General features: G+C 41.7%; 1 protein-coding gene across 2 annotated transcripts in view; it reads left to right on the plus strand.

Moving 5' to 3' along the window:
• The window catches only part of trpc3 (transient receptor potential cation channel subfamily C member 3), a 103,561-nt gene extending 81,816 nt beyond the window's left edge, over window positions 1–21,745 (plus strand). For both annotated transcript variants that reach the window (XM_033017089.1, XM_033017153.1), the window contains 3 exons: window positions 2,785–2,868; window positions 5,944–6,019; window positions 21,432–21,745. In XM_033017089.1, coding sequence (XP_032872980.1) covers window positions 2,785–2,868; window positions 5,944–6,019; window positions 21,432–21,580 — 309 coding nt within the window. In that variant the 3' untranslated portion in view covers window positions 21,581–21,745. The remainder of the gene's footprint in view (window positions 1–2,784; window positions 2,869–5,943; window positions 6,020–21,431) is intronic.
• Window positions 21,746–27,739: the final 5,994 nt, after the last annotated feature.

A 27,739-nucleotide genomic window follows, 5' to 3' on the forward strand; every position in this document is an offset into this window, starting at 1 on the left:
GCAGGCGTTTTTTTTTTTTTTCGTAGTCATCCGGCCCGCAGACTTCCTTCATCTCAGGTAGCTCCCGGGTCCGAGGCGCCCAGGTACGGTGACACAAGGAAACAAACGCTGGTGCCCAAGCGCGGCCGAACGCTGAGCTCTGGCTGTACCGCATCCTGCGTAAAGCCGCCGGCATGGCTGCGCACCCTCTGTGTCTGGGTTTCACTGTCGGGATCGGGGTTGTTAATAGGCCGGGGACGAGTGAGTGTGAGTATTTGAGCCACCGCCTTCAGGACAGAGCCAAGGCAATGGTCCGTAGGTTCGCCATGTTCGTGAGCGCCCGTAACTAGGGGCCAGTGCTCCGGGTGGCGTCCTCGAAGGTGTGGAATATATGTGAACACGTGATTTAATGCCTGCCATCCGGGGCGGGGATGTGGGCGGGATCCATGTGTACACGTGATAGATGTGGTCCGCCAACCGCTCACAGACATGTGTCCTGGCCCCTATGCAGAACAAGGTTGCTGACCCCTGGCCTTATCGGAGTCAATTGTTAAAAATATAATAGCGGTGCATTTGGATAGCAGTAACAGGGTTGTTCCAAGTCAGCATGGATTTATGAAGGGGAAATCTTGCTTGACTAATCTTCTGGAATTTTTTGAAGAAGTAACAAGTAAAATGGATAAGGGCGAGCCAATGGATGTAGGGTATCTGGACTTTCAGAAAGCCTTTGATAAGGTCCCGCACAGGAGATTAGTGGGCAAAATTAGAGCACATGGTATTGGGGGTAGGGTATTGAGATAGATAGAAAATTGGTTGGCAGACAGGAAACAAAGAGTAGGAATTAACAGTTCCCTTTCAGAATGGCAGGTAGTAACTAGTGGGGTGCCGCAAGGCTCGGTTCTGGGACCGCAGCTATTCACAATATATATTAATGATTTAGATGAAAGAATCAAAAGTGACATCAGCAAATTTGCAAATGACACAAAGGTGGGTGACAGTGTGAACTAAGAGGATAGTATGAGGATGCAGGGTTAGTGGGCAGATGCATGGCAGATGCAGTACAATGTGGATAAATGTGAGGTTATCCACTTGTGTGGCAAGAACAAGAAGGCAGATTATTATCTGAATGATGCCAGATTAGGAAAAGGGGAAGTGCAACGAGACCTGGGTTTTCTTGTACATCAGTCACTGAAAGTAAGCATACTGGGTCAACAGGCAGTGAAGAAAGCTAATGGCATGTTGGCCTTCACAACAAGAGGATTTGAGTGTAGGAGCAAAGAGATCCGTCTGGAGTTGTATAAGGGCCCTGGTGAGACCACACCTGGAGTATTGTGAGCATTTTTGGTCTCCTAATTTGAGGAAGGACATTCTTGCTATTGAGGGAGTGCAGCTTGGTTCACGAGGTTAATTCTCGGGACGGTCATATGATGAAAGAATGGAGTGACTGGACTTGTATTCATTGGAATTTAGAAAGATGAGAGGGGCTTATAGAAACATATAAAATTATTAATGGATTGGACACGCTACATGCAGGAAACATGTTCCCGATGTTGGGGGAATCCAGAACCAGGGGCCCCAGTTTAAGAACTGAGATGGGGAAAACCTGTTTCACTCAGAGAGTTGTGAATCTGTGGAATTCTCTGCCTCAGAAGACAGTGGAGGCTGATTCACTGGACGTTTTCAAGAGAGAGTTAGATTTAGCTCTTAGGGCTAAAGGAATCAAGGGATATGGGGGAAAAAGTAGGAACGGGGTACTGATTTTAGATGATCAGCCATGATCACATTGAATGGCGTAGCTGGCTCGAAGGGCTGAATGGCCTACTCCTGCACCTATTTTCTATGTATATATGCAAACCACTGAGGAGATGCATTTGTTTGGATAGGCTACTAAAATTGAGATATTTTTCCTTGTTGCAATAAGGGTGTTCAAATTATGAAAAGCTTTAATCATTATTATAAAGTAACCATTTACACCAGTAAAATGATTGGAAATCAGAGAGAGCAGATTTAAGATTATTAGCAGAACAATAAAACTGACACCTGAAGAGAATTTTATTCATGAATTGTTATGATCTCAACAATAATTCTAAAAAGTGAACAAGGTATATTTTCATTCATTTCTCCGAATGAGTATTTCTGACATTTATCACCTATCTCTAATTGACTTTGAGAAGGTAGTACTGTCATTTTCTTAAATTGCTGTAATCCTTCTATGGGAATTCCCTGGCGTCTTAGCAATGGCAATGTAGAATATACATGAGATTACAGATTGTCGTGAAAAATGCATTTTGCCACTAGTTTTGAGTTGCTGTATGTTTTCTGCTTCTATCCTATTGAACATGATCATAGTACCATGGAGCATGGTCACATGTATCTATGAGATGAAGATGGGACTCTGACAAGGACTGTGAGGCTGCTCATTCCAACCAGCATTGTAATGGACAGATGCATTTGCAGTTGGTAGACTGGTATGGGTGTATTCTGTCAGATTCATCCCATGGGCTAATTTGCACATTGGTTGGCAGTATCTCAATCTGACATGCATGTTATCAAATCACCTTTGGTGCCATCCAGAGTATTTTTTGTGCCCTCGCTATTTCAACATGGTGCATCTCTCATTTATCAACTGAGGAAGGGTGCTAGATGGTAATTTGTATTTTTGACTTGAAAAGAAGATTTGAGTGGTGTGGCGGCATCCTTTGCCGAGCTGTGTCAAAAGGCTGCACCATGCATGGGTTGAAATGATTCATTTTGTGCTGTATAATTCTGTGATCTTGCACTTTAAAATAATTCTGTTTATCGCAGCTAAATCTATTTGCACAGTCTAATCTAAGGATTTCAGAAACCCAAAGTTTCAACAGCATTATAAACCAACCAACTAGATATCAGGTAACTGCTATTTGTGAATATTTTGATTTGTCTTATCAATTGAATAAATGCCATCCGTTATTTTCACAGTTTATTTTTATTTTTTTCACAAAAAACTATGCTTTATTCCATTTACTTTGCCACCTTTCAGAAATATATCTCATTGTCCTGTCGTAAGACTGCAAACCCACAAAGAACATATTCACCACTGTGTGCAAAATATCTTTAACTGAAAAAACCCCCCAACTTTTTCAGCAGTAGGTTGTTTAGTTAAATTGGAAACAGGAATTAGTCAAATATAGTTATCATCCTGCAACTTGCGAACAAAATGATACTTTATTTCATTGATCTGCAGACCTAAATAGCAAAAGGATTTGAGTATAAGAGCAGGGAGGTTCTACTGCAGTTGTACAGGGTCTTGGTGAGATTACACCTGGAGTATTGTGTTTTGGTCTCCTAATCTGATGAAAGACATTCTGGCCATAGAGGGAGTACAGAGAAGGTTCACCAGACTGATTCCTGGGATGGCAGGACTTTCATATGAAAGACTGGATAGATTCGGCTTATACTCGCTAGAATTTAGAAGATTGAAGGGGGATCTTATAGAAACTTACAAAATTCTTAAGGGGTTGGACAGGCTAGATGCAGGAAGATTGTTCCCGATGTTGGGGAAGTCCAGAAGAAGGGGTCACAGTTTAAGGATAAGGGGGAAATCTTTTAGGACCGAGATGAGAAAAACATTTTTCACACAGAGAGTGGTGAATCTGTGGAATTCTCTGCCACAGAAGGTAGTTGAGGCTAGTTCATTGACTATATTTAAGAGGGAGTTAGATGTGGCCCTTGTGGCTAAAGGGATCAGGGGGTATGGAGAGAAGGCAGTTACAGGATACTGAGTTTGGATGATCAGCCATGATCATATTGAATGGCGGTGCAGGCTCAAAGGGCCGATGGCCTACTCCTGCACCTATTTTCTATGTTTATATGTTCTATGTTTCTATAGCGCTAACAGATTATCATGCCCTGGACAAGTCATGTAAACATACATTCCTGCTCTATTTTGTCGACCAAAAGGACATGGAAGTTCTACTAGGTTGCACAGGATATTCACTGATCTCCTAAATTACTGGGGATCTTGCAGCTACTATTTCACCATGTACCCCAACCAAGAGAGTATGGACTATTGGTCGTATTTGTCTTCATTTGAATCAGTAATGGCATGTTGGCCTTCAGCTAATGGCATGTTGGCCTTCATAACAAGAGGAGTTGAGTTTAGGGGAAAAGAGGCCCTTCTGCAGTTGTATGGCCCTAGTGGGACCATACCCAGAGTATTGTGTGCAGTTTGAGGAATCTCCAAATTTGAGGAAGGACATTCTTGCTATTGAGGGAGCGCAGCATAGGTTAATTCAACTGTCATATATCGATAGAATGGAGCGACTGGGCTTGTAAACACTGGAATTTAGAAGGATGAGAGGATATCTTATTGAAACAAATAAGATTATTCAGGGATTGGACACGCTAGAGGCAGGAAACATGTTCCCGATGTTGTCCAGAACCAAGGGCCACAATTTAAGAATAAGGGGTAGGCCATTTAGAACGGAGATGAGGAGAACTTTTTCAGCCAGAGAGTTATGAATCTGTGGAATTCTCTGTCTCAGAAGGCAGTGGAGGCCAATTCTCTGGATGCTTTCAAGAGAGAGTTAGATAGAGCTCTTACAGATAACAGTCAAGGGATATGGATAGAAGGCAGGGACTGGGTACTGATTGTGGACGAAGCTGGCTCGAAGAGCCGAATGGCCTACTCCTGCACCTATTGTGTATTGTATGTGGCCGGCGGTACAGTTGCTGCCTTACAGTGCCAGAGACCGGTGTCTGATCCTGACTACGGGTGCTGTCTGTACAGAATTTGTATGTCCTCCTCGTGACCACATGGGTTTTCCCCGGGTGCTCTGGTTTCCTCCCAAATTTCAAAGACGTACAGGTTTGTAGGTTAATTGGCTTTGGTGGGAGGGGGGGGGGGGGTCTGTTTCTGCGCTGTATCTCTAAACTAAACTAAATGACAATAACATTTTCCACACATGGAATTAAAGCAAAATGACAAGCCACCATAATGCACTGAATCACAATCCATAGTTGCAAGTGTCAAAGCAAGTCTTCTCTTTGTTGTTAGTTTCACTAATATTGAACAGGAGACGATGAACCCTTCCTGGCACTAATATCATGTCCTGGGCTCTTCGCTCCTGGCGTTGACTTCCTTAACAATGTTCTGCCAAAAAGCTTCATATTTAATTGCAATGCCTTCCTGTGCCTCAGTATATTGAAGATCTCCGTCTCTCACAGCAACTAATTTGTTGAGAATGTACCTGAATATCAAGGTGCCCATCTTGTCCCTCGTATAGCTTGTTTTAACGCAACTTTCCCAAAGATTGTGAAAGAGCTTCCAGCAGTAATTGGAAGCAATGATTGCCATTATTTTAAGAGGTACAGGCATGGCCTTTGTTTGAGAAGGAACTGCAGATGCTGGAAAATCGAAGGTACACAAAAATGCTGGAGAAACTCAGTGGGTGCAGCAGCATCTATGGAGCGAAGGAAATAGGCAACGTTTCGGGCTGAAACCCTTCTTCTTCAGAAGAAGGGTTTTGGCCCGAAACGTTGCCTATTTCCTTCTTCTGAAGAAGGGTTTCAGCCCGAAACGTTGCCTATTTCCTTCTTCTGAAGAAGGGTTTCAGCCCGAAACGTTGCCTATTTCCTTCGCTCCATAGATGCTGCTGCACCCGCTGAGTTTCTCCAGCATTTTTGAGTACCATGGCCTTGTTTGATGCTGGTTAGCTGTAGATCCTGAAATTACACTCAGTTTAACAATCTCGTGGAGCTGAATGGAAGGTGAAATCGTTACTGTGAATGAAGTACTGTATGTGCAGGAATTTCAAATCAGCCTGACCCATGTGAAAAGCTATTTCATTGAAATCCATTTTTTTCCCTCATGTTCTATATTCATGTATTCATTATATATAATGATTTTCATTTTAAGCAGTCATTTCTTTTCAGAAATCTTCTTTGATACACTGTTTTCAAATAATCTTATTTGTTTTTTTACAGCAAATAATGAAGCGACTGATTAAACGGTATGTCTTGAAAGCACAAGTTGATAAAGAAAATGATGAGGTTAATGAAGGTAAGGAGTAGCAACATTCAGCATGATTACTGAACAAAATATAACTGTGGACCAATTTCCTTTTTAAAGGACTTATCACATTCCAGTAAAATCCATCACAATCTGAAAAACAGTTTTTGAAGTATACGTATGGCTGTAAAATCCCCTCACTCGCTCTCATTGTTCACACAAAGCAGTATCAAGAACTGTGCAATGTTATCCTCAGCGTGATCAGTCATTCTTCGGGCATAAATATGAGACTGTCGGTTAATTAAGTATTTTTAAAATGCCTTTCTGCGTTAGGGAAAACAAAAGTGAGTTAATGACACATGCTGTTATTATTGCAAACATTATCCAGGAAATTTATGAGAAGAAGAAATACAAAAGAGGATGCCAATCTCCATAATTTACTCATCAATTTACTTTCCCATCTGTAATCAAACAGTAGCTACCACCCTGTTATTGTTTTTAAGTTGTTGGATTTTCAAATAAATGCCCATTAAATTATCCAAATAGGTCCCTCCAATAGCACAACTAAATGTTTAACAGTGACATTGTTTTTATTAGAATACTGTAAGCAGTGGCGGACTGGATTTATAAATATTGGTTGCCAGGAGACAAAGGGGACCCACTTCATCGGGCCCACTTGATATAGGGGGCCCACTTCATCAGGGGCCCACTTGCCATCGGGCAAGCTGACACCCTGGCCAGTCCGCCACTGACTGTAAGTGGAATGAGTCTCATAACTGTATGTAGCACATCCTTTATAGAAATGTGTACTCTCCCATCTTTGTTTTACTCTGACCCTTAATTCAGTCCTTCTCTGCTCATTTTAGTCCATCTAATTTGTAGCCAATTCTCCTTTTGCTCAATTTTTATTTTTTAATTATCATTGCTCAAGGAGAGTATAATTCAGAAGTTAGCTTCCACTTCCAGAATCAATTTGTGTTTGAGGAGAAGGATGCAGCAAATTGTCTACTTTATGCTCGAAGTAAGATTTTCCCCATTTTATGTTGCTTTATTAAAACTATGTGCCCGAATTGTGCCAAGTTAGACCTTAGGTGCATGCTGAGGTGGCTGCTCTGAGATGAAGTAACACAACGGCCCAGAAATCAGGGCAGCACAGTGACACAACGGTAGAGTTGCTGCCTTAAGGGCCTGTCCCACTTACACATCCTTGGCTCGCAAATTACGCGACCTCGTGGTCACTTGAGGCGTACGGGCACCGTATGGCCGCGCGGGGCAGGTCCCACTTAGAAGCGCGGAGGGGTATGGAGTTGTGCGGGGCTGGTCCCGACATCGCGCGGGGCTCCGAAATTCTTGGAGTAAACTAAATCTTTGCGCGCCGACGACCTGTCGCGGAACTGACGGCCAAAGTGGAACAGGCCCAAGATCCTGGCGCGACGCAACATCTCACCTTGAACAGCTGCAAGAAAATTGAAGATAGACACAAAATGCAGGAGTAACTTAAATTGTCACTGACAGCATCTCTGGAGAGAAGCAATGGGTGACGTTTCGGGTCAAGACCCTTCTTTTCAGACTGAAGAAGAGTCTCAACACGAAACATCACCCATTGCTTCTCTCCAGAGATGTTGCCGGTCCCGCTGAGTTACTCCATCTTTGTGTCCATCTTCAAATGACGTCACGCGCTCCAGACAGCTGTGCGTACGCATGTAATCGCGCCCGACCTTTGCTCGACCGTCTCGGCTCAACGTGACCACAAGGTCGCGTAATTTGCATGCCAAGGACACGTAAGTGGGACAGGCCCTTAAAGTGCCAGAGACCCAGGTTTGGTCCTGACCACGGGTGCTGTCTGTACGGAGTTTGTACGTGGGGTTTCTCCGGGTGTTTTCTCCAAAGGCGTACATGTTTGTAGGTTAATTGTCTTTGTTAAATTGTCTTCGTTGTTAAATTGTCACTAATGCAGACCGTGTGTGTGTAGGTTAGTGTACTGTGTGATCGCTGGTCGGCGCAGATTCAGTGGCCAAAGGGTCTATTTCTATCCTGTATCTCTAATGTCGAAATTGCAATGAAGAAAACAGATGAAGAAACTTTGCCCAACTCATTCTGGCAGTCAAAAATGTCAAAATTGTTAATATTATTTCTAACATACTTACATCATAGGCTCCTAGTGTACAGAAACAGAAGGCCCACACAGTCACTATGAGCACATGCAAACTCCATGCTGAAACACTCAAGCTTATGACTGAACCTTGGCCTCTGGAACTGTGAGACACCTGCACTGCTTATTGTGCCACTGTGTCACCCACTGATCAAACACTATTAAAATAGTCAAAGTCTTAAACATTTTTAAAGATACGTTTTTCGAAAGGAATAAGACTCCTAAAAACACTTAAATAAATTCAAAGTAAAAAAAATATTATGATTATTTACTATTTCCCTTCTGTCATTCTGCTCAATTGAAATGAATAAAGATGTGGTTTGCTCTCGGAAGAATCTAATCTGGAGCAGGTTGTTCACGTTACTCCCATAGTGATTGGTAGGGAATTCTGCAAATTTGTGTTGCCACACGATACTCAGCCAAGTGCCCAATATATAAGACACATTCAGTGCCACGTACAGCAGGCGTACCATTGACACCAGCTTCAGAATATTCCTGTCACGTATGGACATTTTTCAGCCAGTTTAGTCGTGTTTAGTGGTTGGACAGGCTAGATGCAGGAAGATTGTTCCCGATGTTGGGGAAGTCCAGAACAAGGGGTCACAGTTTAAGGATAAGGGGGAAATCTTTTAGGAACGAGATGAGAAAAACATTTTTCACACAGAGAGTGGTGAATCTCTGGAATTCTCTGCCACAGAAGGTAGTTGAGGCCAGTTCATTGGCTATATTTAAGAGGGAGTTAGATGTGGCCCTTGTGGCTAAAGGGATCAGGGGGTATGGAGAGAAGGCAGGTACAGGATACTGAGTTGGATGACCAGCCATGATCATATTGAATGGCGGTGCAGGCTGGAAGGTCCGAATGCCCTACTCCTGCACCTATTTTCTATGTTTCTATGAAATGTCAGAAGGTACAATGCTAATGGGTAATATTTCATTGTACTGTAGGGAGTAGCTGGTTGAGTTTCCCAGCTTCCTTTGGAGTTCTGCTCAACCTAACACGCGCTAGGCTGGAATACAGCATAGAACAGAACAAGACAACGGAAATAAACCCTTCAGCCCACTGAATCCATGTCGACCATCGATCACTCATCCACACTAGTTCCTTGTTATCCCACTATCATATCCATTCCCGACAGATTAGGGGCATTTATAGAGGTAAATTAGCAGAAAAACCTTTTGAGAAGTGGGAGCAAACGTCACCTAAGCATGTTCTCCAGAGATGCTGCCTGACCAGCTGAGCTACTCGAGCATTTGGTGTTTTTCCTTGTTTCTACATTTTAACAATGTACATCTTCTTCGTCTTTCGTGTGGCGTGCACAGCCTAAAGTTGTTGGACAACTTGTTCTATTTGATCTTCCGTTTGTGCACGTCGAGTCGATTGCATTAGTCGAAACAGGGCGGACCACGTGAAGGTTGCAATCTTCCACCCCACAATGTACATGGCCCCTAAGTCAATTTTGACTACTAATGCTACTACCTTTACACCGTGTAAAATGTTCTCAGTTCTGACCTCCCTCAGCTCTGAAGTGAGTGGTCTCACATTTTCATACATTGATATCCATTTTCCACTATTTTGCTCAGTCAACGTATCATTGTAAAATAATGCTTTCATCAGCATTGCAAACAGCGTTGTCTAATTATGTATTGTGGGAAAATATATATAAGTGGATCTCTATGCCATCATTTAAAATTTTAAACAGTGAATCCTTGGAGATCCCTGCCAGTTACATCTTGGCAACTCAATTCCTTGCCCATTATCCCTCTTCTCTGTCTCTGATGCTCAGCCAATTTCCCAGCTAGTTCAATCATTCACTTTATTTCCATGAACTTCAGCATAACTAATCATTTCTAATGAGGCAGTGAAAATGTTTACTGCATGTCATTATAAATTAGGGTCATTGTTCTGTTCACTGTTTAGTTGCCGCCTCAACATAGAAACATAGAAATTAGGTGCAGGAGTAGGCCATTCGACCCTTCAAGCCTGCACCGCCATTCAATATGATCATGGCTGATCATCCAACTCAGTATCCCGTACCTGCCTTCTCTCCATACCCTCTGATCCCCTTAGCCACAAGGGCCACATCTAACTCCCTCTTAAATATAGCCAATGAACTGGCCTCGACTACCCTCTGTGGCAGAGAGTTCCAGAGATTCACCACTCTCTGTGTGAAAAAAGTTCTTCTCATCTCGGTTTTAAAGGATTTCCCCCTTATCCTTAAGCTGTGACCCCTTGTCCTGGACTTCCCCAACATCGGGAGCAATCTTCCTGCATCTAGCCTGTCCAACCCCTTAAGAATTTTGTAAGTTTCTATAAGATCCCCTCTCAATCTCCTAAATTCTAGAGAGTATAAACCAAGTCTATCCAGTCTTTCTTCATAAGACAGTCCTGACATCCTAGGAATCAGTCTTCAATACTTCAATCACTTCCATTAGGTATAATCTTCCCTTTACAAATCCACTTGGGCTGGTTTCCGATCACTTGAAAAGTTTCAAAATGATTGCTTACTGGATCCTTAACTGAAAATTATTATTATTATTATTATTGTTATTTAATTATTATTATTATTACATCATTGAAAACATTAGCGACAGTGGTGCTGGTTTCTGACGGGCACGGTGACAGACACATCTCTGTCCTCCATACAGCTGGCAAGCACCTCTTTTGTCTCTACACATGCGTCTTCCATCAATGTCTTCAACATCGTCTTGATCGGCCGTCCCGGGTCACGTCTTCCACGGGCGGGTTCCCACAGCACAACCTTGTGTGCTGGCATTTCTGGGGATGGTGGCAGTGACCTGCGAGCCTCATCCTTCTCCACCTGATCTTCTCGGTCAGAGGTGGAATCTCCCCATAGAGCAGGGCGTTGGTGATGTGGTCCCTCCAACTGACATTTTGAACTTTTCTGAGCATTCGGGTGGAGGTACCATCGAGAGACTTGGACAGTGCTCGAGTGAGAGTCCATGCCTCACACCCGGAAATTAATATGGTCTCCACAGTTGCATGGAAGAATCTCCGTTTGAGACCCTTAGACATCCGAGACGTCCAGATTTTCCCCATGATATTGAGGGCTTTCCATGCGAGCGCTTTCATTTGATGTCATTCTCCGAGCTCTGCATCCTTGCTCCCAGGTACTTGAAGTCCTCCACTTTCTTGAGAGATGCACCGCCACTGGTCTTGAGAGGCTCATGGTCACCAACGTTGAACGCCATGTACTCCGTCTTCTTGGCATTGAGATGGAGGCCCACTTTCTCGCACTCCGTGTCGACCCTGCCGACCATCTCCTGTTCCTCCCTAATCTGGTCTGACAGCAGGACGATGGCATCAGCAAAGTCGAGGTCTGACAAGTCGACTAGCCCGATTCTTCTCGAACGCCTTGGGGTGATTGTGAAGCCGAGGTCCCCATGTTCCTTGAGCGCCTGCCTCATGGCATAATCAGGGACAATGACGAAGAAAAAGGGTGCCACCTGTCTCCCTGTAAGACCCCCACGAGGATCTCGAACACTTTGCTCTCACCATCCGGGGAGACAACCTTGGCCGTGGTGCCCAAGAGCATATCCTCAATGGCTCTCTGGAGACGAGGCGGGATACCAGAAGCCTTTAAAATCCTCATCATTTTGCATCGATGAATCGAGTCAAACGCCTTCTTGAAGTCTATGAAGGTTAGGACGGCCGGCAGGTTGTTATTCTTCACCTCCTTAACTGTAAACCCTGGAACTTTCAACAGATGTTAGGCCAAATGGTCCAGAAATCCCTGTTTCTCTTCTCTTGCATGCCTTTAAATAATGGAGAACATTCATAATGTTCAAGTCTTAAAAAACTATTCACAAAATGAGAAAACTTTGGAAAATTAAAGTAAGGGCATTTACAATATTGTGAACTATTTTGTTGAAACCTTTAAATGGAAACCATATGATTCTGAGGACTTTAATGGCATTATTTTATTTGTTACTCTTGTCATGCTTATGTGAACTCAAACACTTCTTTGCCTCTAATTTAATGTTAGTTTTCTCAACATGCATGGAATAATGCCATGCTCTACAAAAACAACTCATTGCAAAGTAATCATTAAATCTGTCTGCCATATTCTCACTTTCATTCAGAATATTACCATTATGCATTTTAATGAAACAACATTGCTCATCGTTGTTTTTCCCCCTAATCTGATTATAACAATTTTTGCAATTATTTTGTGAGTTTGTTATTCCCTTTTGTAGTTTTATTATGGCTTACCACAATTTTCATTACATTATACCTCACTTAGTCACCAGTCGATGCATTGACTTTTGCTTTCATTTAGATATTTAGATTTATATTGGTACTTACCTATTTAGTTTCTCGTGTTTGATTATTTTTGGAAACTAAAGATCTTGTACAAAGGAAAATATATAAATCTGCCAAGTCTACTTCAGTTCAAGCTCTGTTTCATCTCATGGAAGACAGCCTTATCTAAATCAAGTATACAGTTGCCCAAAAAACAAACTGCTGGAGAAACTCAGCTGCCAGGGAAATGGACAATGTTTCGGGTCAGGACCCTTCTTCAGAATGAATATTTTCTGAAAAATTGATCCGTTTGAAGAAGGCTCCAAACTCAAAACATAGTCAGTGCTACTCCCTCCATAGATGCTGCCTGGCTTCTTGAGAACTTTGTCCACCAACACCAACTTGTCTTTTACTCAAGATTCCACCATCTGCAATCTCATGCATCTCTAGAATCCAGTAGCTGTTATTTTGTTTCTCCCTTTATGCGTTAATTAATTCAAAATTATGATTGAAGTTACCATACAATTATGAAATCAGAATCAGCACTTCAACTCTCCCTCCCATTCCGAATCTGACCTTTCTTTCCTGGGCCTCCTCCATGGCCAGAGTGAGTCCCACCGTAAATTGGAGGAGCAGCACCTCATATTTTGCTTGGGTAGTTTACACCCCAGTGGTATAAACATTGACTTCTCCAATTTCAGGTAGTCCTGGCTTTCTCCCTCTTTCCCCTCCCCTTCCCAGCTCTCCCACAGCCCACTGTCTCAGCCTCTTCCTTTCTTCTTCCCGCCCCCACCACCGAGTGTGACTGAGGAGTGAATGAATAATGCGATGTAAAGCGCCTTGAGTATTAGAAAGGCGCTATATAAATCCCATCCATTATTATTATTATTAGAGTGAGTCCCACCGTAAATTGGAGGAGCAGTACCTCATATTTTGCTTGGGTAGTTTACACCCCAGTGGTATAAACATTGACTTCTCCAATTTCAGGTAGTCCTGGCTTTCTCCCTCTTTCCCCTCCCCTCCCCTTCCTAGCTCTCCCACAGCCCACTGTCTCAGCCTCTTCCTTTCTTCTTCCCGCCCCCACCACCCCCACATCAGTCTGAAGAAGGGTCTCGACCCGAAACGTCACCTATTCCTTCGCTCCATAGATGCTGCCTCACCCGCTGAGTTTCTCCAGCATTTTTATCTACCTTCGATTTTTCCAGCATCTGCAGTTCCTTCTTAAACAAATCAGAACCAGAATAACTTTGAGGAAATTTCCAACCAATTATTCTTAATTAATGCTTAGGTTACATTTAAACTGGATTGAATTTACATGAGTGCAATTATAGTGCAGCACAATTATATCTTGCCCTGGTTGAAGAGTTTTACTAATAACACACTTAGTAGGTTTCAGGAAAAACAGATGGAATCACTGCAGCTCAGGTAATAATATTGTGATACAACAACCTGCATTGAAATTAGCCCAATTGTGTTTTCTGAAGCCATCGGTTATTGTACATTATAAAAATGGGCAGGCAGATGTAGTGGGCCATGCATCTTAGGAATTTAATTTCCTCCAAAGCTTCAGCATCACTGTAGATGTGCATGTAATATTCAGTGCTAGATGTTGATCCCAGAGTGGTGTGAAAATTCAACTTTCCGATGTGTGAAATAATATTGCTGACGAATGGCAAATTTAATATTGATAAAGGGCATTCTAAAGTGCCTTCAGATATGTACTAAGCATTACAGCCCTGATTCATATTGGAATAACAACTGTTATTTCATATAAATCACTGAAATAAATTAAAAATGAAAACAAAATCTTAATTTGTTAATGCAGACAGGATTTTGGTAAAAAATAATATTACAATATTTATTTAAGATTAGAAGACTGGTATATGGGAGCATTTTTAAAATTCATTCATTTAAGGTAGACATCACTACAAGGACATTGTATTATTCCTCTCTGATTACCTTTAAATTGGCAGGAAGCTGCCTGTTTGATCTGGTGCCAACCTTGCAGTAAAAATACTTCTGCGGTTTTCTCGGGTGACATTCCCAATATTTTGACTTTGCAATGATAGAAGATGCAGCCAAATTTCCACAGGTGGTGCTCCCATGCACATGTAATCTTTGTCCTTCTAAATCCTATTGTATCAAGGCATCTTATCCAGTAACTAGAGACATCAACTCATTACATAGAAACATAGAAACATAGAAAATAGGTGCAGGAGTAGGCCATTCGGCCCTTCGGCCCTTCGAGCCTGCATCGCCATTCAATATGATCATGGCTGATCATCCAACTCAGTATCCCGTACCTGCCTTCTCTCCATACCCCCTGATCCCCTTAGCCACAAGGGCCACATCTAACTCCCTCTTAAGTATAGCCAATGAACTGGCCTCAACTACATTCTGTGGCAGAGAATTCCAGAGATTCACCACTCTCTGTGTAAAAAATGTTTTTCTCATCTCAGTCCTAAAAGTCATCCTTAAACTGTGACCCCTTGTTCTGGACTTCCCCAACATCGGGAACAATCTTCCTGCATCTAGCCTGTCCAACCCCTTAAGAATTTTGTAAGTTTCTATAAGATCCCCCATCAATCTTCTAAATTCTAGCGCGTACAAGCCGAGTCTATCCAGTCTTTCTTCATATGAAAGTCCTGAGATCCCAGGAATCAGTCTGGTGAACCTTCTCTGTACTCCCTCTATGGCAAGAATGTCCTTCCTCAGATTAGGAGACCAAAACTGTACGCAATACTCCAGGTGTGGTCTCACCAAGACCCTGTACAACTGTATTACATGGTGGATTCCTGTTTTTTTGTTGATTGGAAGCAAAGGCTATAATGCAAGTCAGGCATCTTGTTTATTAGCACTGATCACACAGAATCAGAAACCAAAGAAGAGTCAACATAAAGACAATGCTAATATCAAAAAGGGCCCAACCGAAAAGCTGTTCCATTCACAGATCCTGCCTGGCCCACTGAGTTCCTCCAGCACCTTGTGTTTGTTTAGCGCTAATCCAAGTGGCAAATATGGTTCTGGTTGAGAAATAAACACACAAGAAAAAAGATTGGCAGCAAAGTTGATTCTGTAAAATTGAGGACTGACATTAGGTCCCTGACAGGGGAATAGGAACTTTGTTGCACCAAATTATTTACAACAAACATGAAGGGATGACTATATAGAAACATAGAAAATAGGTGCAGGAGTAGGCCATTCGACTCTTCGAGCCAGCACCGCCATTCAATATGATCATGGCTGATCATCCAAAATCTACCCCATTCCTGCTTTCTCCCCATATCCCATGATTCCATTAGCCCTAATTAGCTATATCTAACTCTCTCTTGAAAACATCCAGTGAATCTGCATCCACTGCCTTCCGTGTCAGAAAATTCCATGGATTCACAACTCTCTGGGTGAAAACGTTTTTCCTCATCTCAGTCCTAAATGGCGAACCCTTTACATACTAAAAGCCAGTTGATTCCGTAACACAGGTCGAATGAAAGTCGGCGAGAACAACACAAAAATGTTCCAAATTTCATTTGATTAGTGAAATATTCCTTAAATTGAAAAATGATTCATCTCATTCTGCTTTTTTAAAGAAAGATGAGAAAGGAAAATCAAGAAACTCTAGACCATTTAACAACATTCATGGCTGGGAAATCCCTCGTGACTAGACAAATGGAATTTTTCAGCACATCTAGCAGACCTAGCATGGATTTCCATTGCGATAATTGTGCCTTATTGAATCTATTTTTCTGAAGAAATTATGAAGCAGTGGGTAGGGGAATGACTATGAAATGCTTATAGTTCATCTATAAGGTCTCCTGGACCACCAAACATCTTCTCTCCTCTACTCTCCTCTCTACCTTCAGTAAGGGCTGCAGTGCAGCTTTAGGAAATGTTGGGATCAACATTCCCACGTTTTCCTATCAGAATAATAACTGTTCACCTCTGCAGAGATATAACCTGACTTTAGGTAATACAAACTTTACAGGCTCATAACAGCTCATAATATTGTCTTCATGCTGAGGAATGCAGTCACTCAACAGTTTCGAATGGAGATGAAGAGGAATTTCTTTAGCCAGAGCGTCGTAAATTTGTGGAATTCATTGCCACAGACAACTGAAACCTAAGTCATTGGACATTTTTAAAGCGGAGATTGATAGGTTCGTGATTAGTAAAGGTGTCAGAGATTATGGGGAGAAAGTAGGGGAATGGGATTGAGAGGGGAAAAATAGATCAGCAGTGATCAAATGGTGGAGCAGACTTGGTGGGCCGATTGGCCTAATTGTGCTCTTCTATCTTAAGGGCCTGTCCCACGAGCATGCGACTCCATGCGGCAAGCGCGATCTAAAGGGCCGGTCCCACCAGCATGCGCCTGCATGCGGCAAGCGTGACCTAACGTGGTCGCTTGAGCCGTACGGCCTCGCAGGGCCAGTCCCACTTCGATCGTCGGAGCGGTATGGAGTTGTGCAGAGCTGGTCCAGACATCGCGCGGGGCTCCGAAAAACTGACCGGGTTCAAAAATTCCACGCGGCAACGGCCTGCCGGCCCGCAGCCGCCTCGACACCGTATGCACCGCCTAGACGCCGACTTCGCTCGAACTTCACATCACTCACTCAACCTCCGTGCGTACGCCGTCGAGGCTGCTGCGGGCTTTAGGTCGCGCTTGCCACATGGAGTCGCATGCTCGTTGGACAGGCCCTTTATGGTCTATTAATGCTGATTGCATGCTGCAATCATGGCAGTTTGCAGACAGCAGTCTTAGCATATTCACCATATCACAAGTAACGAGCAAACCCCACTCCACAGCTCCCCCTGTCAGGTGCTATTATGCTTTTCTTCCCTCTCATTGTCCAACAACCTCAGTACATTCTAATGCACTTCCTAGTCAATGAATTATTTTTGAAATCCTGGACAATGAAGAAAGGCAACAACTGATTTGTCTACAGCAACGTTGACAGATAGCAATGAAACACATGATGATTTAAACTGCGATTGAGGTATTGGCTGAGAGATAAATATGCCAAGGACACCTGGGAATGATCCAGCTCTTGTTCATGTCCTGCCTACTGAAGTGCTCATGTAGTTTACAAGCTGAAAACTATGGAGTGGGTGTTAACTTGCGACCTTATGACTCAAAGACATAAATACTATCACTGAACCAATATCCTTCCTTGGCTTAAAATAAAAAGGACTTTTGGAACAAATATATCAGAAGCCAATATCATGATTAAATGTCCAAATTCCACATTGTGACTCCACTTTCCAAGTCTGTATTTTATCAGAAAGCAGATGGTATGTTAGCATTCATAGCAAAAGGATTTGAGTATAGGAGCAGGGAGGTTCTACTGCAGTTGTACAGGGTCTTGGTGAGACCACACCTGGAGTATTGTGTACAGTTTTGGTCTCCTAATCTGAGGAAAGATTCTTGCCATAGAGGGAGTACAGAGAAGGTTCACCAGACTGATTCCTGGGATGTCAGGACTCTCATATGAAGAAAGAGTGGATAGACTCGGCTTGTACTCGCTAGAATTTGGAAGATTGAGGGGGGATCTTATAGAAACTTACAAAATTCTTAAGGGGTTGGACAGGCTAGATGCAGGAAGATAGTTCGCGATGTTGGGGAAGTTCAGAACAAGAGGTCACAGTTTAAGGATAAGGGGGAAGTCTTTTAGGACCGAGATGAGAAAAACATTTTTCACACGGAGAGTGGTGAATCTTTGGAATTCTTTGCCACAGAAGGTAGTTGAGGCCAGTTCATTGGCTATATTTAAGAGGGAGTTAGATGTGGCCCTTGTGGCTAAGGGGATCAGGAGGTATGGAGAGAAGACAGGTACAGGATACTGAGTTGGATGATCAGCCATGATTATATTGAATGGCGGTGCAGGCTCGAAGGGCCGAATGGCCTGCTCCTGCACCTATTTTCTATGTTTCTATGTTTCTATCTCTTGCATTTTGTTCTGCATTGGTGTCATGTCATTCAACAGCAATAGACTGATTTTGATGGACCTACAATTGTTCATCATCGATATAATGTAGTAAGTGACTTTCGAGGTGATGTCGCAGGATAAGAAATTAAAGATTTTAAGCAAGTTACTCTTTTATTGTTAATATTAAATATTCTCCCACAAGTACAGTGGAAGACATTTAAGGAGAATATAAGATGATTCACACCAAGCACAAATCCTTTCAGAAAATGGGCAATGCTTCCAAATCTAACCAGTGGGAGTCAAAGAGCGTATGGGGTAAAATAGGATTAAAAATCAAAGTTAACAAAAGATGCCAAGAACTCATGGTGCAGAATAACTTCAAAGAGTATAAAAGCTTGAGGGAAGTAATTAAACTGAAACCTTGGAAAGAAAAGAGAGAGCATAAAAAAATATTGATAAATAAAATTGAGCAAAATCAAATTCAACAAATAAACTGCAACGGGATAACTAATAAAAACACTGTGCGTATCATGTCTGGAAGTGAAAGGTAAGTGCATAGTCCTTTATGAATAGAACACATCCTTCTTCACAAAGGTGGTGATGATACAAACATTGTAGATGAGAAGCCAGACTGTGAAATATTGGATGAGATAAGAAAACATTAAGAAGTTTAAAATCTTTGTGAAGTCGTATGAGGATGACTTATATTCCTGGCTGTTCAGTGAAGCAAACAAAGACATAATGGAGATTCCGAATATTGTTTATCAATCCTTTCTTGCTACAGGCTAGATTGGATGACCACAAAAGTGGCACTGTCGTTTATTAAGGAAGAGAAGGATAGATTGATTATTTGCATGGCAGGCAGCCTGACCTCTGTTGTGGAGAAAATTTGAAGAACAAATTAAATCATCATTTTAAAAGGGTCTGTTTAATCAAGGGTAGTCAGCATGCGTTTATTAACAAAATACAGTGTCTGACGGATTTAACTATTCGAAGAGGTGATAAAGATCAATAACTGTTTAAAACAGTTTGCACCAAAGATCCTATAGCGAACAAGATAGATCACTCGATGAAAAAGACGTAGTACGGTCATGGGTAGATTCATGGGTAATTTTAGGCCCCATTTCCGTAACCGGCTTCCGTCTCCGCATCAAAGATCCCATAGCGGAGCAAAGATAACTAGTGCGGAGACGGAAGGTGGTTACGGAAACATCCTCGTAAAAATATAAGTTATTTGGTAAAAATCTTCTCATTTTCAGAATTTTAATTTATTAACACAAACTGTTCCCCCGCAAGGTTGATTACACTGCGAGTCGGGTCGGGTCCGGTTACGGAAATGGATTAAAAAAAGGCCCACGTTCCGTTCCGTTGCGTACTACACGTCAGCCCATTGCATTTTGCAGGAGTGGTCTATCTTGCTCCGCTATAGGATCTTTGGTTTGCACAGTTTATAACAAAGTCCTTGCATTACTGGTACATGGCAATGGTTTAGTTAAACGGGTGTGCCATGATTTGGACATTTGCAGAGAGCAGAGCAGCAAAGCTGTTAAAGTCATGAACTAATGATTAAGTGGCATCAGTTCAGATCCCACCGTGGAAAATAGGGAATCAAATTTAATTAACTGAAAAATCTGGAATTAAAATATTAGCAGTCCATTAAATATACTAATCACACACCGTCCTAAGTTTTTAATAATTGCAGTGAATAAAACATTGACAAAACCCACATTCCATGAATAAGTTAAAACATTAAAAGGAGAATTTAACACCGACGGACTGGACAATAAATGATTGGATGCTGAGGCATTTAAAAAAAAACAGAGACACTTTGGAATGCACGTCAACCGATCCTTAATCACAGCTGGTCAGGTAGATAAGATGCTAAGAAGACAAGTGGGATATTTTTCTCTGTAGGCTGAGGCTTTGAATATTAGACCAGGGAGTTATTCTTGAACTGCAGGCTGAAACCTGATTACCGAATATAGTATAGGGATTTATACCACAGAAATAATGTTATAGCTGTGGATATAGATGTAAATAATGTTGCCAAGTCTGATAAAAGAGACTATATATCTGATAAAAAAGTTTACTTATGAGGAAAGGCTGACTGGAGTGAGATTGTTTTCTTGGGAAAAGAAACTGGGATAAGAATTTAGAAGATTGAGGGGGGATCTTATAGAAACTTACAAAATTCTTAAGGGGTTGGACAGGTTAGATGCAGGAAGATTGTTCCCGATGTTGGGGAAGTCCAGAACAAGGGGTCACAGTTTAAGGATAAAGGGGAAATCCTTTAGGACTGAGATGAGAAAAACATTTTTCACACAGAGTTCTCTGGAACTCTCTGCCACAGAACGTAGTTGAGGCCAGTTCATTGGCTATATTTAAGAGGGAGTTAGATGTGGCCCTTGTGGCTAAAGGGATCAGGGGGTATGGAGAGAAGGCAGGTACAGGATACTGAGTTGGATGATCAGCCATGATCATATTGAATGGCGGTGCAGGCTCGAAGGGCCGAATGGCCTACTCCTGCACCTATTTTCTATGTTTCTAAAACTTATTTAAATGTGTGACATTCTAAGATGCCTGGTGTGTCTAGAGAGGGTCTGTTTTCCTTAAAAGAGGACAAAGATTTGAGATATGTTATGAAAGATTATTTAGGAGCTGAGGACTGTTTGTTTCACACAGAAAGTGGCATGGATCTGGAACTCCATAAAAGTATGATATGTGCATAAGCTCACATCACACTTAAATTGTACTTGGATAAACATCTGGTGCTCTGAAACTTAGAGCATTCAGAACAGGGGTAGCAACCATGGAATAAATCGATGCAATGGCCCCTTCTGCGCCATGATAATCAAGGAATTGTAAATGGGGTAAGGGTAAAAATAAGGAGTATGCAAGTAGAATGGAAGGTAAAGAATCTAACAAGGTAACCAATGGTACAGAGGTGAATCGTATTACATCTGTCTATAACAGGATTGCTTTTATTTCAATTTCCATTTGATTCAATTCCTATTATGTTAGATTGTTTATTTTTCAAATGTTCTTTCACATATCTTGTTGTTTTTCGATACATTTGTTTTACTGTTTTCTCCATACTATATTCACTAACAGTGCAATCTCATTTCCCAGGTGAACTGAAAGAAATCAAACAGGATATCTCAAGCCTTCGATATGAACTTCTGGAAGATAAGTCCCAAGCAACGGAGGAGCTGGCTTTCCTCATTCAAAAGCTTGGTGAAAAGCTTAATACCTGTCTGGCAAAACAAAAACACGAGTGATTTATTCAGAATATTAATTTTCCAGTGATCAATATATGGGAATAAGTAACAGCACAACCTACGGCAATAATGTTCATAAATAAAAAAATTGTAAGCATGCTGTGTATTTAGCATCTCTGGATTATAATAGTTCTTAATATATTGCTAATAAACAGAATTCATGTAGTTCTATGAGAAATATGTTTTCCTTACAATTGCCTAAAGTTTATATCATTGCTGTTATTTCTGAAGGACTATAATGCAGAATGAACTGTGTTCTCATTTACAGCAGCTCTCGGACAGATTAATTATGTCCATAACAGAATTTGTTAGCCACCTTACTAAAAGTGCAAAATTAGCTTAGCCAGGTGTAAGTTACACACGGCTCGCTCTATCATTTATTTTATGTATTGGTCTTCGCTGCCAATAGAACAATACACAGAACAATAGCGTCTGCAATTTACTGTCAGACATAAGACAGGATAAATTCATGAACCATCCATCAAAAGCAACTTTTAATTAAAATTCAAGTCAATTATATTCATTGTCCAGGTTATGTGAAACTTCCAGGTGACACAGCAGTGGGGGCCATTTGGTCCACCATGCATTTTTGAAAGAGTTATTTAGTTAGTGTCACTCTCTGCTCCCAAAGCTTAGCATTTTCTTTCAAATATATATCAAAATCTTTCATAATTTGTATGAAAACTACTGTTAATTTCTCTGCATCAACAATAACAATCTCATCCTCACATTGACATTTTATGCAGCCTATACTAGGTACACTTCAAGAAAATCTCTTCTCATCTAAATTGAGGCCTGGATGTTCATGCAGTAGCGTTGTATCCGGAAATGAACACCTGCTCTGAAGACAACCCTGTTGTTTATAAAGGGCCAACTGGTTTGCTTCTTGACTACTAGGCCCTTCAAACACAATGCAATCAGATAGGATTATGTCAAATAACAGGCAAGGAAACTTCTGCTGATTTCCACTCACTGCTTGCTGTGAGCTGATAAACAGGCACTTCTCCAGCACTGAGTAACACTTCGAAGAACCACTGAAGTAGCAAGGGCACAGATTATGTCCTGTTTGGAGGATTTCAATGCTTCATTATCAAAGATGTCTGCTGGCTAGGCTCTGGATGACATATCTGCCATAATGAGTCGGCAACAGATGCTAAGTAAACTGACACTGGGGATTATCCTATCCTCATCTGTCCTTGCCAGGGACTGAAGAATGACCGACCCAAAATATCACTTGTCCATTCCCTCCACCCTGAGCTATAACTGAGTTACTCTAGAACTTTGTGTTTTGCTCATGCCAGTAGGTGTAGGAGTGACTACTGCCATGTCCTTGTGGCATATGTCCCATCTTTATCGAGAGCACCTTCCATTGTGTTGTGTGTCACAACCATTGTGGTAGATGGCATAAATTCAGAAAAGATCTGGCAGCTCAGAACAGGCATTCAATAAGAGCTGTGGAACAACAGCATTTGGTGTCCACTCCATCTCAATTTGAGGTTTCGTGGCTCAAATTATCTCTCCCAATATTTTCATGTCACTAAGTTCAGAAGGGCACATCAGGACGTGCCTAAATATGAGGTGACAACCTGCAATTGATACAATGAAAAAAGCCTAGGCAAAGGTTAATTCTCATGGTAAATGGATTAGATGAAAGCTTTGTGAAGCTTGCCACATCCAATGATTCAGTGAAGACAACTAAACATCTGACCAGGTGTGACAATCTGGATGTCAATTAAAATGCTCCACTGATTGGAGTTATACTGTATGATACAATGATACCATTTATTTGTTGTCATTTGAACCTCATTGAGGTTCAAACGAAATTTGGTTTCTGCAGTCATACACACAAGAAAAAGAACCAAGACACAACACAATTTACACAAACATCCATCACAGTGAATCTCCACCTCACTGTGATGGAAGGCAAAGTCTTATCTCTCCCCTGCACTCCTCATTCTCCTCCCGATGTCAGAGTCAAAGCCCCCGGCGGGCGATGGTAAGTAAGTCCCGCGGCCATTAAAGCCGTGCCGGGTGATGCAAGGCCGCGCTCCGGGTCTTGGTGTCGGAGCTCCCGGCGGGCGCTAACTAATCCCATGGCCATTAAAGCCGTGCCGGGCGATGCAAGGCCGCGCTCCGGGTCTTGGTGTCGGAACTCCCGGCAGGCGCTAGCAAGTCCCACGGCCATTAAAAGCCGCGCAGGGCGATGTAAGGTCCTGCTCCATATAATATCATTATAATATAATATATAATATAAAGCAAGATATAATAGTTGTTCTAAGTCAATCATCTCAACCCAAGAGTTCATCTTTGCAGGAATTCCTCGGGGGACGGTCCTGGGCTTCACTCTCTTCATTTGCTGTTTCATTTATTTTCCTTCCATCATGTCAGAAGTGGGGCTGATCACTGATGATTGTATAATGTTTAATTCCATTTACATCTTCTCAGAAAATAAAACAGCCCAGGACTCAGTGGAGCAAGATCTAGACAACATTCAGGCACGTGCTGTTAAGTGACAAGTAACTTCATTTCATATAAATGCCAGGCAATGATTATCCCCAACTAGAGAGTGCAGTATTCAAACAACGTATGTTTGACAATCAGCATTCCTACAACTACATTCCATTGGCCAAATCAACAAGATCAGCCAAGGAATTCTACAAGGCAAAGTTCAGGAGTATAACAAAACTCTCCCACTTCATGAATCAACACAGTTCCAATAATAACCCAGCTCCACCACAAATCAATTTCTTGATTTGTACCCATCCACTATCCTGAACATTCATTCACACCACCGGGACAACACTATGGACTGTAGCATATATTACCTACAAAATATGCTGCCGTTACTCATCAACGCTACAAGCACTTCCCAAACCCATAACAATTATCAATTAGAATCCAAGAGCAGCAGGTGCATGTGATCACTATCTCCTGTAAATTCTTCTCGAACTTCAAGTCATCTTTGCTTATAAATTTATTACTGGGGCTAAATCCTATACTATCAAACAATGGAAGTACCTTGGCCAGATGGACGGCAGCAGCTCAAGAAGCCAGTGTCCCACCACTGGAGAGGTACATGGCAAGGAATGGTGATATATGGATAGATAAGGTTTAGATGGATATAGGCCAAACACAGGCACATGGTACAAGCTCTGATGGGGCATCTTGGACGAGTTGGGTGAAAAGGCCTAATCCCACATTGCTGATTCTCCCACACTACCTTCTCTTTGTTTTTTAAAATATTTTTATTAGAAGCAAACATATTATGGTAAAGTATAGTTACATATTATAGTAAAAAAAAACTTTTTATATACATCAGTCATACATTACTAAAATTTTCAATTGTCGATTAATTCTGCTTCTAGTGTTTTTTTATTATAGATAGAAAGAGAGAGAAAGAGAAAAAAAGAATTACAAATATCAAAAAAGAGAAAAGGTGGAATGAATTACGTATAATACATCATTGGAGATAGGTTCGTAGATTATAAAGTACAACTTTTCATCTAATCCTGAGTTCAAGCTTCAGTTGGGTTTTCGTGCCGGGCCAATCTATCCCTTCAAATAGTTAATGAATGGAGCCCATATTTTAACAAGACGTTCTTGTTTGTTCATTAAGCCAAGTCTAATTCTGTCTAGATGTAGGGTCTACCTTCTCAAGGGCAATTATGGATGGTAATAAATATTGTCCTTGCCAATAATTATCACATCCCATTAATGAAAAATAATATACCATTTTTATTCATGCCTTTCATTGATTTTTTTTGTGTCAATCACACTGATGTCTATGTAATTATGATATACAGAGTGGTCATAAAAGTCGCATGGGCTTTTTGGCATCAAATCGGCACTGGATATTGAAACAAAGAACTGCAGTTGCTGGTTAATATACAAAAGAACACCAAATGCTGGAGTAACTCATCGCGGTGTGGTATGGAAACACCACACAGGCAGAGAGGAAGGCTCTGCAAAGAGTCATAAAGACTGCAGAGAGGATCATCAGAACTGAACTCCCCTCCATGGACACAATCTACACACAGCGCTGTCAAAAAAGAGCAGGGTGAATCATTAGAGACACACTACATCCAGCTCACTCCCTGCTCAAACACAAAAACTGCACATACAACCTCAGGCACAGACGAGCGGACAGTATCGCCACAAATAGAACACGCTTTTTTAAGAGCTTCTTCCCTGCAACAGTGAGACTCTTGGCCAAAACACAACAAAATGAACTGATGTCCTGATATAGTGTTTGTGCAAGTTACAATGCTCTATGTGTCTTCTGTGTGTCTTTTTAAATTTTTTAAAATTTTTAAATTTTTAATTTTAATTTTTAACTTAACTTGACTCTCTGAATAGCCGCACAAGAGTTCCTATGTGTGTAAGCACAAATGGCAAATAAAGTTTTTGACCTTTGACAGCAGGACAGACAGCATCTCTGGAAAACATGGCTGGGTAATGTTTCGGGTCGAGGGCCTAATCCATATTCACATATCACCAGGGTCCCACCTATCCATGTTCTCCAGAAATGCTGCCTGATATGCTGAGTTACTCCTGTACTTTGTGAACTTCTGCACTGGATGTTATTTGGCATAGGTTGGTCTTACCTCTCACTGACATGATGCTCTGATGGAACTGCTGAGGTACTGGATAATGTTCTGGCGACATGACTATGATAGATACCTTTACTTTTTTCATCCTCTCCACCATCATACCATTGAGTATAGGAGCAGGGAGGTTCTACTGCAGTTGTACAAGGTCTTGGTGAGACCACATCTGGAGTATTGCGTACAGTTTTGGTCTCCTAATCTGAGGGAGTACAGAGAAGGTTCACCAGACTGATTCCTGGGATGTCAGGACTTTCATATGAAGAAAGATTGGATAGACTCGGCTTGTACTCGCTAGAATTTAGAAGATTGAGGGGGGATCTTATAGAAACTTACAAAATTCTTAAGGGGTTGGACAGGCTAGATGCAGGAAGATTGTTCCCGATATTGGGGAAGTCCAGATCAAGGGGTCACAGTTTAAGGATAAGGGGGAAATCTTTTAGGACCGAGATGAGAAAAACATTTTTCACACAGAGAGTGGTGAATCTGTGGAATTCTCTGCCACAGAAGGTAGTTGAGGCCAGTTCATTGGCTATATTTAAGAGGGAGTTAGATGTGGCCCTTGTGGCTAAAGGGATCAGGGGGTATGGAGAGAAGGCAGGTACAGGATACTGAGTTGGATGATCAGTCATGATCATATTGAATGGCGGTGCAGGCTCGAAGGGCCGAATGGCCTACTCCTGCACCTATTTTCTATGTTTCTATCATCCTCTGCTTATATCATCCATTGCTGTGGTACATAATTTTGCAGAAATGAAGGATGGTTAATATGACTCACCTTAAATTCAGGGTACAGAGAAAAGGCTGAGGGTTGGTAACTGATGCTGTCAGTGCAGCTTCTCAGACAGTAATCTGCTGCTGACAAGGTTAGAGTGTTCCTCTTACAGAACGAGTTTGCAACACAAGAGAATTTTAAAAAGCCATTCATGCTATTGCAGTGCATAATGTAACAATTTTGTTTTGAAAAGATATAGGAATAGATGGCAAGAGGCACCACAGATAGAAGGTGTGGGGAATTGTGGAAGTATCGGAATATGAATTTCCAGCCTATTCCATAGTTCCTATGAGAAGGCATGGCATCTAAAGTGAATAAAACAAGCACAATGAAAGTTGAGAAATAATTTAATACATTTTAGCTCACCCACCTTATCAAATAGCGTCAAATTAATCTCTCGGAGGGAAGCTTAAAATGAAAGCAAAATGCAACGCAGTATTATTACTTCAGATGCAGCTAGCTGGACATGACAGTATACGAAAGGAAGTATTACAGTGCAGATTGATCAACAGCTAGATTTGTACACACTGGGCTCAATACAATTATAAAGGGATGATAGTAGAACTGATGCTGGGAAGGAAATCAATTGAACTCAATGCGACATAGCCAACGGAGTCAGTGTTACCTCTCATTGCTGCCTCAATGTTGGAAAATTGGGAAAGGATACTATCATTGGTTCACTTATTCTGCAAGTGAATCGGGGTATTTTGCGGCGGCATCAATGGTGGTATCTTTCCAGTACTTGCTGTAAAGTCTTTCTGGTGCCTGCTGTCTAAGTCG

This window comes from Amblyraja radiata, chromosome 1, assembly GCF_010909765.2.
Source record: "Amblyraja radiata isolate CabotCenter1 chromosome 1, sAmbRad1.1.pri, whole genome shotgun sequence".
NCBI classification, from domain to species: Eukaryota; Metazoa; Chordata; class Chondrichthyes; order Rajiformes; family Rajidae; genus Amblyraja; species Amblyraja radiata.